The sequence below is a fragment of the Physella acuta genome, unplaced genomic scaffold (assembly GCF_028476545.2).
Source record: "Physella acuta isolate Inbredline_101_S28 unplaced genomic scaffold, ASM2847654v3 ptg000608l, whole genome shotgun sequence".
In the NCBI taxonomy this organism is placed as follows: domain Eukaryota; kingdom Metazoa; phylum Mollusca; class Gastropoda; family Physidae; genus Physella; species Physella acuta.
In genome coordinates, this window is record NW_026732127.1 from 527,218 (window position 1) to 541,125 (window position 13,908).

General features: G+C 38.0%; 1 protein-coding gene across 1 annotated transcript; it reads left to right on the forward strand.

The window, feature by feature from the left end:
* Positions 1 to 1,815: 1,815 nt before the first annotated feature.
* Positions 1,816 to 10,541, forward strand: LOC131947830 (uncharacterized). The gene is made up of 5 exons (XM_059309168.1): positions 1,816 to 1,891; positions 3,605 to 3,658; positions 4,103 to 4,276; positions 5,236 to 5,352; positions 10,134 to 10,541. Exons 1-5 carry the CDS (start codon positions 1,822 to 1,824, stop codon positions 10,235 to 10,237), a joined length of 519 nt encoding a protein of 172 aa, XP_059165151.1. The 5' UTR covers positions 1,816 to 1,821; the 3' UTR covers positions 10,238 to 10,541.
* Positions 10,542 to 13,908: the final 3,367 nt, after the last annotated feature.

The window sequence follows — 13,908 nt, forward strand, 5'->3', positions numbered from 1 at the left end:
GCACTAGCACCCAACAGAGTAGAGGCTAGCATACAATAGAGTATAGGCTAGCACCCAATAAAGTAGAGGCTAGCACCCAATAAAGTAGAGGCTAGCACCCAATAGAGTAGAGGCTAGCACCCAATAGAATAGAGGCTAGCACTAGCACCCAACAGAGTAGAGGCTAGCATACAATAGAGTATAGGCTAGCACCCAATAAAGTAGAGGCTAGCACCCAATAAAGTAGAGGCTAGCACCCAATAGAGTAGAGGCTAGCACCCAACAAAGTAGAGGCTAGCACCCAATAAAGTAGAGGCTAGCACCCAATAAAGTAGAGGCTAGCACCCAATAAAGTAGAGGCTAGCACCCAATAGAGTAGAGGCTAGCACCCAACAAAGTAGAGGCTAGCACCCAATAGAGTTGAGGCTAGCACCCAATAAAGTAGAGGCTAGCACCCAATAAAGTAGAGGCTAGCACCCAATAAAGTAGAGGCTAGCACCCAATAAAGTAGAGGCTAGCACCCAATAGAGTAGAGGCTAGCACCCAACAAAGTAGAGGCTAGCACCCAATAAAGTAGAGGCTAGCACCCAATAAAGTAGAGGCTAGCACCCAATAAAGTAGAGGCTAGCACCCAATAGAGTAGAGGCTAGCACCCAACAAAGTAGAGGCTAGCACCCAATAGAGTTGAGGCTAGCACCCAATAGAGTAGAGGCTAGCACCCAATAGAGTAGAGGCTAGCACCCAATAAAGTAGAGGCTAGCACCCAATAGAGTAGAGACTAGCACCCAACAAAGTAGAGGCTAGCACCCAATAGAGTAGAGGCTAGCACCCAATAAAGTAGAGGCTAGCACCCAATAGAGTAGAGGCTAGCACCCAATAGAGTAGAGGCTAGCACCCAACAAAGTAGAGGCTAGCACCCAACAAAGTAGAGGCTAGCACTAGCATCCAATAAAGTAGAGGCTAGCTCTTAATATACTAAAATATTTGGTGAGAAAATGTCCAAATAACAAATATTTTAAGTAGAAAAATCTATTTAGATTTAGAAATATTTTAAATTAAATGTCTATTCTATTTAGGGCGATTCGGAATATCAGTAAAAAATCAGTAGAAAAATCACACTGAAATATTGTCAAGAAAGTTGGATTAGTTCAATATCAGACAGGCCATTTATCTCTGTGTTTGTATTGGTCATTTCAGTTTTTTTAACTAATGTATTAAGTTTTTTACTTTCTAAAACTATGTCATACTTTGTTGCTATCGGTTATTTTTCAATAAAATATCTTGAAAACCCAATTATTTATCATTGTTTTATGTAGTTCTATTAAAAACACGGGTTACGTTTGTTTTAACATGATATTTTGTGTGGGTCTGTGAGCAACAGGTCACGATGACCCCAGCGACTAATGTTCTCACCTGAGGCAAATGTTCTCGGCATCAAAGCACCAACGTCACGTGGTGTGCAGTGTCTCTCAGTGGTGTCGGAATATTCATTTCACATTGTTTTGTTTTAGTTCCGATAATTTTGTTTGTTATCGATAATCGAATTTAAAAAAAAATGTTTTACAAGAACTTGACACAGCTGAACACAACACTTCATATACTTAAACACACCCAACAATCCGCACATCCACCCCGATAAACCATGACACACCTCGAGACATTAAAAAACAACGACACTTTACACAATCACCCCATCAAAACACCCCATCAAAACACCCAATATAAGCGAATCTGTCACCAGTCTAGTAATGACGTCATCATATTTTGCTGCCCTAATTCTCCACAAACTTCCCACTTCCTGTTGCGTCTACTGCTACATGAGTCTAATGATTGAAACAAGACATGTTTTCCTTTGTCTCTCAACGTCTGTTCTGTTTTATAGCGCTGTACATAGCTTATGGGCTAATTACTGGTCAGTTTTTAGTAATCAAACTTAATGGAGATCGTTTTAATCCCGATAATTACTAGTTGTTATATTGATGTGGTGTTTAGAGATTATGTAGATTACTTATCTAATATCTATCTAGAAGATCTAGATTCTAGATCTAGATTCTAGCTATGATATGGTGAAATTATGGTGTGAGTGAAATTATGTGACTGAACACACAATGAAAGAACTCGAGACCAGGGGCGGAACTACAGTGCCGCCATACCCCGCAATGCGGGGGAGGGGGGGTGGCGCCATTTAGGGGCCCACAGCCGACCATAATAATTTTTTTATAGTTAAAAAAAATATATTTTCTTGCATTTTTGACTTGATGGTTGTTTTGTAAAATGATTACCTACTTATACTTTCATTGTTTGACTGTGTTTGAAGCAAGTAGACCTACTTGTACTTTCATTGTTTGGCTGTGTTTGAAGCAAGTAGACCTACTTATACTTTCATTGTTTGACTGTGTTTGAAGCAAGTAGACCTACTTGTACTTTCATTGTTTGGCTGTGTTTGAAGCAAGTAGACCTACTTGTACTTTCATTGTTTGACTGTGTTTGAAGCAAGTAGACCTACTTGTACTTTCATTGTTTGGCTGTGTTTGAAGCAAGTAGACCTACTTGTACTTTCATTGTTTGACTGTGTTTGAAGCAAGTAGACCTACTTGTACTTTCATTGTTTGGCTGTGTTTGAAGCAAGTAGACCTACTTGTACTTTCATTGTTTGGCTGTGTTTGAAGCAAGTAGACCTACTTGTACTTTCATTGTTTGACTGTGTTTGAAGCAAGTAGACCTACTTGTACTTTCATTGTTTGGCTGTGTTTGAAGCAAGTAGACCTACGTGTACTTTCATTGTTTGACTATGTTTGAAGCAAGTAGATCTACTTGTCACAGACGTAAGAAACAGCCAGTAGGAACTGTTGTAAAACTTGCTCAAACTCACCACTCAGCCTTATATCAATACTTGGACAAGTATGTTGGTTGGTCAGGGTTCGGATAAGGTTAGGTTAAGGGTTAAGGTTCGGTTAGGTTAAGGTTAATGTTAGGCTGTGGCGTAGCGAGGCGGCAGGGGGGGGGACGGGGTGGGGGCGGACCACTCCGGGTGACACCATTTAGGGGTTTAGGGGGGTGGCACCAAGGCAAAAAAAAGCAAAATATATAGAGGAAAATGATAATTACACTAAATTAAGTGATTAATTCGAGTGTTAAATAGTTTAAAAGAGGTGCAAATCGAATGTTTGAGGGGGGGGGGGGTGCAAATCGAAAGTTTGAGGGGGGTGGGTGTAAAAACTCGAAAGTTTGAGGGGGGTGCAAGTCGAAAATTGAAAGTTTGTCCCCGGGAAGGGTCGCTACGCTCTTGGGGGGGGGGGGGGTGTCGCCATTAAGTGCCGCACCGGGTGACGCCACTGATGTTAGGTTAGGGTTAAACAAAAAAGTGTACCAAGAAACTTGCTTAGTTCAATCAGCTTTAATCTTGTGCTTGATAAAACATTTGATGGCAAAATATCTGTTTTGAGGAAAAACCAGCTACCATATATATATATATATATATATATATATATATATATATATATATATATATATATATATATATATATATATATATATATATATACATATATATATATATATATATATATATATATGTATATACATAAACATATATATACATATGCATATATACATTATTATACAGTTTTAGGTGTTACTGTACTGAGTACTACAACTTCAGAATCAAGAGATTGTAAAGGTAAGAGTGCTCTATTCATACAGTATTTCACATTACTATAATGTATGATGTCCTTTGGAGGAATTATCTCAAGTAATTTCCATGGAAGTTATTTTAATCAGTTAGATCATAATTCTAATATAATAAGTTGACCTCTTGATTAAATAAAATAAATTCATTCGGCATGTAAATATAGTTTTTGGCCGCGGTGTCATATTTGTAATTTTTCTTTTTAAAAACAGTTTCAAAAATATTGACAGAGCGTATTCAACCTGTTATAACCATTAACTACAATTACGATTTACCAAAACAATTTTCTAAAACGTGAAATAACAGCTAATGTTCAGTGTCTAGCATTACTTTTTTTTTTAAAAATAGCACAACAGGCGTGTTACCTGACTGTTGTGTTCGGGGGGGGGGGGGGATATGAAGGTAGGGTCGGGATCTTGTTGGTTTATTATCTAGATGAACCCGACTCTGTGGTACAGTCTGGTAACGTGACGACGCCCCTGGATTACTGCGGTGACTGCCACTTCCGGTACAGTGAGGGCGCCATGATGTTCTGTGTGGAGGGGCTGGTACCCCCCTACACCATGCACGTCAGGATTGGGACACGCCACATCTTTTCCTACGTTGTGTGTGAGTTATCTTTTCCTACGTTGTGTGTGAGTTATCTTTTCCTACGTTGTGTGTGAGTTATGTTTTCCTACGTTGTGTGTGAGTTATCTTTTCCTACGTTGTGTGTGAGTTATCTTTTCCTACGTTGTGTGTGAGTTATCTTTTCTTACGTTGTGTGTGAGTTATCTTTTCCTACGTTGTGTGTGAGTTATCTTTTCCTACGTTGTGTGTGAGTTATCTTTTCCTACGTTGTGTGTGAGTTATCTTTTCTTACGTTGTGTGTGAGTTATCCTTCCTACGTTGTGTGTGAGTTATCTTTTCCTACGTTGTGTGTGAGTTATCTTTTCCTACGTTGTGTGTGAGCTATCTTTTCCTACGTTGTGTGTGAGTTATCTTTTCCTACGTTGTGTGTGAGTTATCTTTTCCTACGTTGTGTGTGAGTTATCTTTTCCTACGTTGTGTGTGAGTTATCTTTTCTTACGTTGTGTGTGAGTTATCTTTTCCTACCTTGTGTGTGAGTTATCTTTACTTCGTTGTGTGTGAGTTATATTTTCTTACGTTGTGTGTGAGTTATCTTTTCCTAGTTTTATGTGAGTAATCTGCCCTTTGCATGTAGTTATTTTTAAAGCCATTAATCCAAACCACATTAATTTAGCCACACTTACTGGGCATAACGTGTTAGATGCATGAATAGTTTTACTTACACGAGGTGTAGGGGTATTTAGTTATTTACATTATGTGTCTCATTTCAAGCGACATAACTCTTCAGCTATTGTATGTTGTGAGGATTTGGTACCTGACTTTGTCAGCGTATAGTCACCCAACATACACTTATGGCTGTAGCCACATATTGTAGACAATGGCGCTACATATATGTTGATATGTATGTATAAACTGGCCAGTAATATGACGTCACATCATACGTCATCCAGTAAATAATTTGACCCAGAAACTAAAAAAATAAATGTCTACTCCACCAGACAACTGCTCAAAGTTCCAGTTCGAGGAAGACGAAAAGATCCAAGACTTTGTCTACTTTTATTATGAGGAAATGTCGTCGTGTAGGAGGAAGTGGACATTTCGCTGTGCTATATCGTGTACGTATGGGCTATAACGTGTACGTATGGGCTATAACTATAACGTGTACGTATGGGCTATATCGTGTACGTATGGGCTATAACGTGTACGTATGGGCTATAACGTGTACGTATGGGCTATAATGTGTACGTATGGGCTATAACGTGTACGTATGGGCTATAACTATAACGTGTACGTATGGGCTATAACGTGTACGTATGGGCTATAACGTGTACGTATGGGCTATAACGTGTACGTATGGGCTATAATGTGTACGTATGGGCTATAATGTGTACGTATGGGCTATAACTATAACGTGTACGTATGGGCTATAACGTGTACGTATGGGCTATAACGTGTACGTATGGGCTATAATGTGTACGTATGGGCTATAACGTGTACGTATGGGCTATAACTATAACGTGTACGTATGGGCTATAACTATAACGTGTACGTATGGGCTATAACGTGTACGTATGGGCTATAACTATAACGTGTACGTATGGGCTATAATGTGTACGTATGGGCTATAACGTGTACGTATAGGCTACAACGTGTACGTATGGGCTATAACGTGTACGTATGGGCTATAACGTGTACGTATAGGCTACAACGTGTACGTATGGGCTATAACGTGTACGTATGGGCTATAACGTGTACGTATGGGCTACAACGTGTACGTATGGGCTACAACTTGTACGTATGGGCTATAACGTGTACGTATGGGCTATAACTATAACGTGTACGTATGGGCTATAACTATAACGTGTACGTATGGGCTACAACGTGTACGTGTGGGCTATAACGTGTACGTATGGGCTATAACGTGTACGTATGGGCTACAACGTGTACGTATGGGAGCGTGTGGTCGAGTGGTAACGCTTACAGCTGCTAACCCGAGAATCTCGAGTTCGAACATCACGACAAGCATAAACTTTACATGTTGCCCTAATTTGTCAATCTGGTCTGAATGGTATTCTATCTTAATCTGGCATTTCATATCTTAATCTGGCATTTCATATCTTAATCTGGCATTTCATATCTTAATCTGGCATTTGATATCTTAATCTGGCATTTGATATCTTAATCTGGCATTTGATATCTTAATCTGGCATTTCATACCTTAATCTGGCATTTGCTATCTTAATCTGCCATTTCATATCTTAATCTGGCATTTCATATCTTAATCTGGCATTTCATATCTTAATCTGCCATTTCATATCTTAATCTGCCATTTCATATCTTAATCTGCCATTTCATATCTTAATCTGCCATTTCATATCTTAATCTGGCATTTCATATCTTAATCTGGCATTTCATATCTTAATCTGGCATTTCATATCTTAATCTGCCATTTCATATCTTAATCTGCCATTTCATATCTTAATCTGCCATTTCATATCTTAATCTGGCATTTCATATCTTAATCTGCCATTTCATATCTTAATCTGGCATTTCATATCTTAATCTGGCATTTCATATCTTAATCTGCCATTTCATATCTTAATCTGGCATTTCATATCTTAATCTGCCATTTCATATCTTAATCTGGCATTTCATATCTTAATCTGGCATTTCATATCTTAATCTGGCATTTCATATCTTAATCTGGCATTTCATATCTTAATCTGGCATTTCATATCTTAATCTGCCATTTCATATCTTAATCTGGCATTTCATATCTTAATCTGGCATTTCATATCTTAATCTGGCATTTCATATCTTAATCTGGCGTTTCATATCTTAATCTGGCATTTCATATCTTAATCTGGCATTTCATATCTTAATCTGGCATTTCATATCTTAATCTGGCATTTCATATCTTAATCTGGCATTTCATATCTTAATCTGCCATTTCATATCTTAATCTGCCATTTCATATCTTAATCTGGCATTTCATATCTTAATCTGGCATTTCATATCTTAATCTGGCATTTCATATCTTAATCTGGCATTTCATATCTTAATCTGGCATTTCATATCTTAATCTGGCATTTCATATCTTAATCTGGCATTTCATATCTTAATCTGGCATTTCATATCTTAATCTGGCATTTCATATCTTAATCTGGCATTTCATATCTTAATCTGGCATTTCATATCTTAATCTGGCATTTCATATCTTAATCTGGCATTTCATATCTTAATCTGCCATTTCATATCTTAATCTGCCATTTCATATCTTAATCTGGCATTTCATATCTTAATCTGACATTTCATATCTTAATCTGGCATTTGATATCTTAATCTGGCATTTCATATCTTAATCTGGCATTTCATATCTTAATCTGGCATTTCATATCTTAATCTGGCATTTCATATCTTAATCTGGCATTTCATATCTTAATCTGACATTTCATATCTTAATCTGGCATTTCATATCTTAATCTGGCATTTCATATCTTAATCTGGCATTTCATATCTTAATCTGGCATTTCATATCTTAATCTGACATTTCATATCTTAATCTGGCATTTCATATCCTAATCTGGCATTTCATATCTTAATCTGGCATTTCATATCTTAATCTGGCATTTCATATCCTAATCTGGCATTTCATATCTTAATCTGGCATTTCATATCCTAATCTGGCATTTCATATCTTAATCTGGCATTTCATATCTTAATCTGGCATTTCATATCCTAATCTGGCATTTCATATCTTAATCTGGCATTTCATATCTTAATCTGGCATTTGATATCTTAATCTGGCATTTCATATCCTAATCTGGCATTTCATATCTTAATCTGGCATTTCATATCTTAATCTGGCATTTCATATCCTAATCTGGCATTTCATATCTTAATCTGGCATTTCATATCTTAATCTGGCATTTGATATCTTAATCTGGCATTTCATATCTTAATCTGGCATTTCATATCTTAATCTGGCATTTCATATCCTAATCTGGCATTTCATATCTTAATCTGGCATGTAATCACTGTGTGAGTGACATACTTATCTGACATCATGTTTCCCTCAAGCTAAAGTCCTTAACTTTAAGATAACCAGCTGACATCATGTTTCCCTCAAGCTAAAGTCCTTAACTTTAAGATAACCAGCTGACATCATGTTTCCTTCAAGCTAAAGTCCTTAACTTTAAGATAACCAGCTGACATCATGTTTCCCTCAAGCTAAAGTCCTTAACTTTAAGATAACCAGCTGACATCATGTTTCCCTCAAGCTAAAGTCCTTAACTTTAAGATAACCAGCTGACATCATGTTTCCCTCAAGCTAAAGTCCTTATTTTAAGATAACCTGCTGACATCATGTTTCCTTCAAGCTAAAGTCCTTAACTTTAAGATAACCAGCTGACATCATGTTTCCCTCAAGCTAAAGTCCTTATTTTAAGATAACCTGCTGACATCATGTTTCCTTCAAGCTAAAGTCCTTAACTTTAAGATAACCAGCTGACATCATGTTTCCCTCAAGCTAAAGTCCTTAACTTTAAGATAACCAGCTGACATCATGTTTCCTTCAAGCTAAAGTCCTTAACTTTAAGATAACCAGCTGACATCATGTTTCCCTCAAGCTAAAGTCCTTATCTTTAAGATAACCAGCTGACATCATGTTTCCCTCAAGCTAAAGTCCTTAACTTTAAGATAACCAGCTGACATCATGTCTGACAGTCTTACCTGTCCCTGACTTGTCTGTCTAGTTTTGATCTGATCTTGTAATGTAGCTGTACTATTTGTCTATTTATAGACAGGGTTCTAATGTAGCTGTACTATTTGTCTATTTATAGACAGTGTTCTAATGTAGCTGTACTATTTGTCTATTTATAGACCGCGTTCTAATGTAGCCTAACTATTAGGGCTGGTAAGTAGGTCACCAACGAGTTCTATGGCTCATGCAGGTTTTATTGAGCCGTAGAACTGGTTGGTGACCTACTTACCAGCCCTATTGACAGCGTTCTAATGTAGCAGTAGCAAGACAGACTAGTCAGAAATAATTTTTTAATTCATTTGTCGTTAGATTACACTTACACTTTTAAATGTTATATTCTATTAAAGAACATGCACATACATGTGTTTTATATTCGTACAGGTGATATTACATACAAACCTTGACACATCCTGTAAATATATCCTTACAGTTGATGTCTAAATATATCCTTACATTTGATGTCTAAATATATCCTTACAGTTGATGTCTAAATATATCCTTACAGTTGATGTCTAAAATATATCCTTACAGTTGATGTCTAAATTTATCCTAACAGTTGATGTCTAAATATATCCTTACAGTTGATGTCTAAATATATCGTTACAGTTGATGTCTAAATATATCCTTACAGTTGATGTCTAAATATATCCTTACAGTTGATGTCTAAATATATCCTTACAGTTGATGTCTAAATATATCCTTACATTTGATGTCTAAATATATCCTTACAGTTGATGTCTAAAATATATCCTTACAGTTGATGTCTAAATATATCCTAACAGTTGATGTCTAAATATATCCTTACAGTTGATGTCTTAATATATCCTTACAGTTGATGTCTAAAATATATCCTTACAGTTGATGTCTAAAATATATCCTTACAGTTGATGTCTAAATATATCCTAACAGTTGATGTCTAAATATATCCTTACAGTTGATGTCTAAATATATCGTTACAGTTGATGTCTAAATATATCCTTACAGTTGATGTCTAAATATATCGTTACAGTTGATGTCTAAATATATCCTTACAGTTGATGTCTAAATATATCCTTACAGTTGATGTCTAAATATATCCTTACAGTTGATGTCTAAATATATCCTTACAGTTGATGTCTAAATATATCCTTACAGTTGATGTCTACCTTTCTTACCAAAGCCGCACCCCACGGGTCAAGCCACAACATGTGATGTTAGCTGTGACCGTTCTACTGACGTGGTCCAAGTCACTCAGATAACCCAGGCCCACAAAACTTAGATAACCCAGGCCCACAAAACTTAGATAACCCAGGCCCACAAAACTCAGATAACCCAGGCCCACAAAACTCAGATAACCCAGGACCACAAAACTTAGATAACCCAGGCCCACAAAACTTACCTCAGATAACCCAGGCCCACAAAACTTAGATAACCCAGGCCCACAAAACTTTGATAACCCAGGCCCACAAAACTTACCTCAGATAACCCAGGCCCACAAAACTCAGATAACCCAAGCCCACAAAACTTAGATAACCCAGGCCCACAAAACTTACCTCAGATAACCCAGGCCCACAAAACGTAGATAACCCAAGCCCACAAAACTTACCTAAGATAACCCAGGCCCACAAAACTTACCTAAGATAACCCAGGCCCACAAAACTTAGCTCAGATAACACAGGACCACAAAACTTAGCTCAGATAACCCAGGCCCACAAAACTTAGCTCAGATAACCCAGGCCCACAAAACTTAGCTCAGATAACCCAGGCCCACAAAACTTAGCTCAGATAACCCAGGCCCACAAAACTTACCTCAGATAACCCAGGCCCACAAAACTTAGCTCAGATAACCCAGGCCCACAAAACTTAGCTCAGATAACCCAGGCCCACAAAAATTTAACTGATATTAAAAGAGCAAAACATGTAATACAATGGAATATTTGAATAAAACACTAATACAACAAGATGTTTGGCCACTTTTTATTTTGTTGTTTCCCGTTTCAGCCGCCATCTTGTTTGTTTATTTTTGCTCAGACTTTGGTGGGGAGTGATGGCTTCTTTCTTTGTGTGACAAGTTCATTTGTAGCTTGAATCAAAATTACCATACACCTTTTATTTTTGTTTTATAATACGAAATGTCCATGCCTATAATACACATTTGTCGAAATCGTTTTGAACTTAAGTAGAGACTAATTAAAAGGTAAAATTATTGTTCATATACAATTCTAATGATATAGTCCTATACAAGATATCTCATTTAATATAGAAAGGTATACAGACATTATATATATATATATAGATATAGATATAGATAGATATATATATAGCCCCTATATATAATATACTAATTAAAATAATACTAAAATATTAAGTTGACAAAATATTAGCCAAGGGCAAACAACACTGAACAGCAACTGATCACAAGCCACTGACAAAAGTCTGGACATTGGGGGTTTTCTTCAACCAGCGCTACAACATCACTCAACAAATTAAACGCCCTCGCCCCCACGATTGGAACATCCACGTGTGGCCCTCACGACTCCGCCCCCACATCAATCAAATTCCAATCACGACGTCACGTGTACTGACGTCTCAGCAGACGAGACTTACACGCTTGGGTAAACAAACGCCGTGCGGTGAAACTGAAGCGGCCGCTGGACGCAATTGATTCTGGCGGCCATATTGAAGAGAGCATTTCCGGTAGCCAGACAGCGACAATCGGCCCCCATCTCCCCCCCCCATCTTCCCCCATCCTTCCCCCATCTCCTGCTGAAATGAGCAAATGAAGGGGACACTAGCGCGAAAAATTCCTCCCAATATTGCGACCTTTGAACTAGCCCTTCCAGTCCATGAGGTATTTCTTGAGAGGGAGGGAACTCGAGTTAGCCAAACATGTCGTGGTTATTTCACGATTGTGCCCCCTGCTTGAATATTCATAGAACCAGATAGGATTGGAAATGGAATGATTTTTATTTTACTGGGTGACTTCGGGTCAGCACTCTTTAATGGACAATTGTGGTTGGAATTAATTAAATCTTCTAAAGCCCGTGGTGGCTACGTTATGTGGGCCATGTTATGTTGGCCATGTGATATGGGCCATGTATGTTGGCCATGTGATATGGGCCATGGCATGTTGGCCATGTGATATGGGCCATGCATGTTGGCCATGTGATATGGGCCATGGCATGTTGGCCATGGTATGTTGGCCATGTGATATGGGCCATGGCATGTTGGCCATGTGATATGGGCCATGGTATGTTGGCCATGTGATATGGGCCATGTTATGTTGGCCATGTGATATGGGCCATGTATGTTGGCCATGTATGTTGGCCATGTATGTTGGCCATGTATGTTGGCCATGTGATATGGGCCATGTATGTTGGCCATGTTATGTTGGCCATGTGATATGGGCCATGTATGATGGCCATGTATGTCGGTCTTAACGTGTTGGCCCCCTTGACTGATGACCGACCCATGACTGTGATTGAGACGGTCAACACAAGTTGATGTTGTTAGCCACGAATTGCCGGGTGGTAATCCGCCGTCAACATTAGTCGACTAAACCAAATACCCAGTGGCGTCACTAGTGTCATCCCCCTAAATGGTGTCACCCGGTGCGTTCAGCACCCCCCCCCCCCGTTCTCCCCGCCTCTGCAAATACCACCACATTAAATCAAATACCACTCACATTTCACATTAATCCGAGTAATAACTACTACCAGCATTATAACATTTAACCACATACCACCACCAATAATCCACTAAATATCCAAATACCACCAGCATTATTCCACTACTTAACCAAATACCACCAGCATTATTCCACTACCTAACCAAATACCACCAGCTTTACATTGCACGCCGCCCTGTAGATTTACACCAAGCCCCTCTACATGGTCTAACCAGCTTCACCGTCCTAATGTGTTTTACAGGGGATTTAATCGCTGGGTACGGCTAACCCTTTTGTCAGCTCTGATATTCTAGGTTGTTCGATATTATGTTAATAAAATATCTCTTGCCGTTTGTTCATGGACGACGTCACTTGTTACCCCTGCTCTGATTGGTCAGTTGAGTCGCTAGGCGACGTCTGATTGGGCGACACGTTTGATGACAGCAGACGATGTGGAGATGGGGCCGACACACGGACCGCTTTCATTGGGCCATTTTAACCGACCTCGTTGTTGGGCCATTGTGGAGTGACGGGCCATGATGAAAGGCGGGCCAGCGGCGACTGATGTATGACAAGACAGGACCAACATCCAACAAGCCGTTAGCTCACCCGTGTGTGAACGGGTTTTGTTCCCGCGACCGTCGAGGAACATTGAAATCGTTTCGTTGTTTAATGTGTGGGTTTAATGTGTGGGTTTATCCAGTGGGGGGCTGTGGTCAGGACACACAACTCTTGTTTGCTCATGAAATAACTTTAGGATTATCGGACCTGCATAGTGGAAGCTTGTGGCTTTCGTATGTTCTCTTTCATTATTTAATTAATTAACTAAGTAATTAATTAATGTGTGTGCTCCGTGGAGAGAAAATACAAAAAGAAATCGCAATTTTTTATACGACTATATATATATATATATATATATATATATATATATATATATATATATATATATATATATATATATATATATATATATATATATATATATATATATATATATATATATACATATATATATATATATACATATATATATATATATATATATATATATATATATATATATATATATATATATATATATATATGTATGTATGTATGTATGTATGTATGTATATATATATATATAGTTCAATGTATTTTCCGGAAGTGTAAACAGTTTTTACTTTTTAATTTACTGATGTCTCTATCGTCAGGTTAGCTTATTGTTGAGATTAGAGTATCGTATTCGTTGTGTTCTGGCTGCAGTATTCTGAAACAAGTTTG

What these genes read in the sequence shown, in the direction of transcription:
- LOC131947830 (XM_059309168.1), top strand. Translation starts at nt 1,822, where the DNA reads ATGTTTTCCTTTGTCTCTCAACGTCTGTTCTGTTTTATAGCGCTGTAC. An exon ending in AGAATCAAGAGATTGTAAAG is followed by an intron (nt 3,659 to 4,102) that starts GTAAGAGTGCTC and finishes TTTATTATCTAG; the next exon opens with ATGAACCCGACTCTGTGGTA. An exon ending in ATTTCGCTGTGCTATATCGT is followed by an intron (nt 5,353 to 10,133) that starts GTACGTATGGGC and finishes ATATCCTTACAG; the next exon opens with TTGATGTCTACCTTTCTTAC.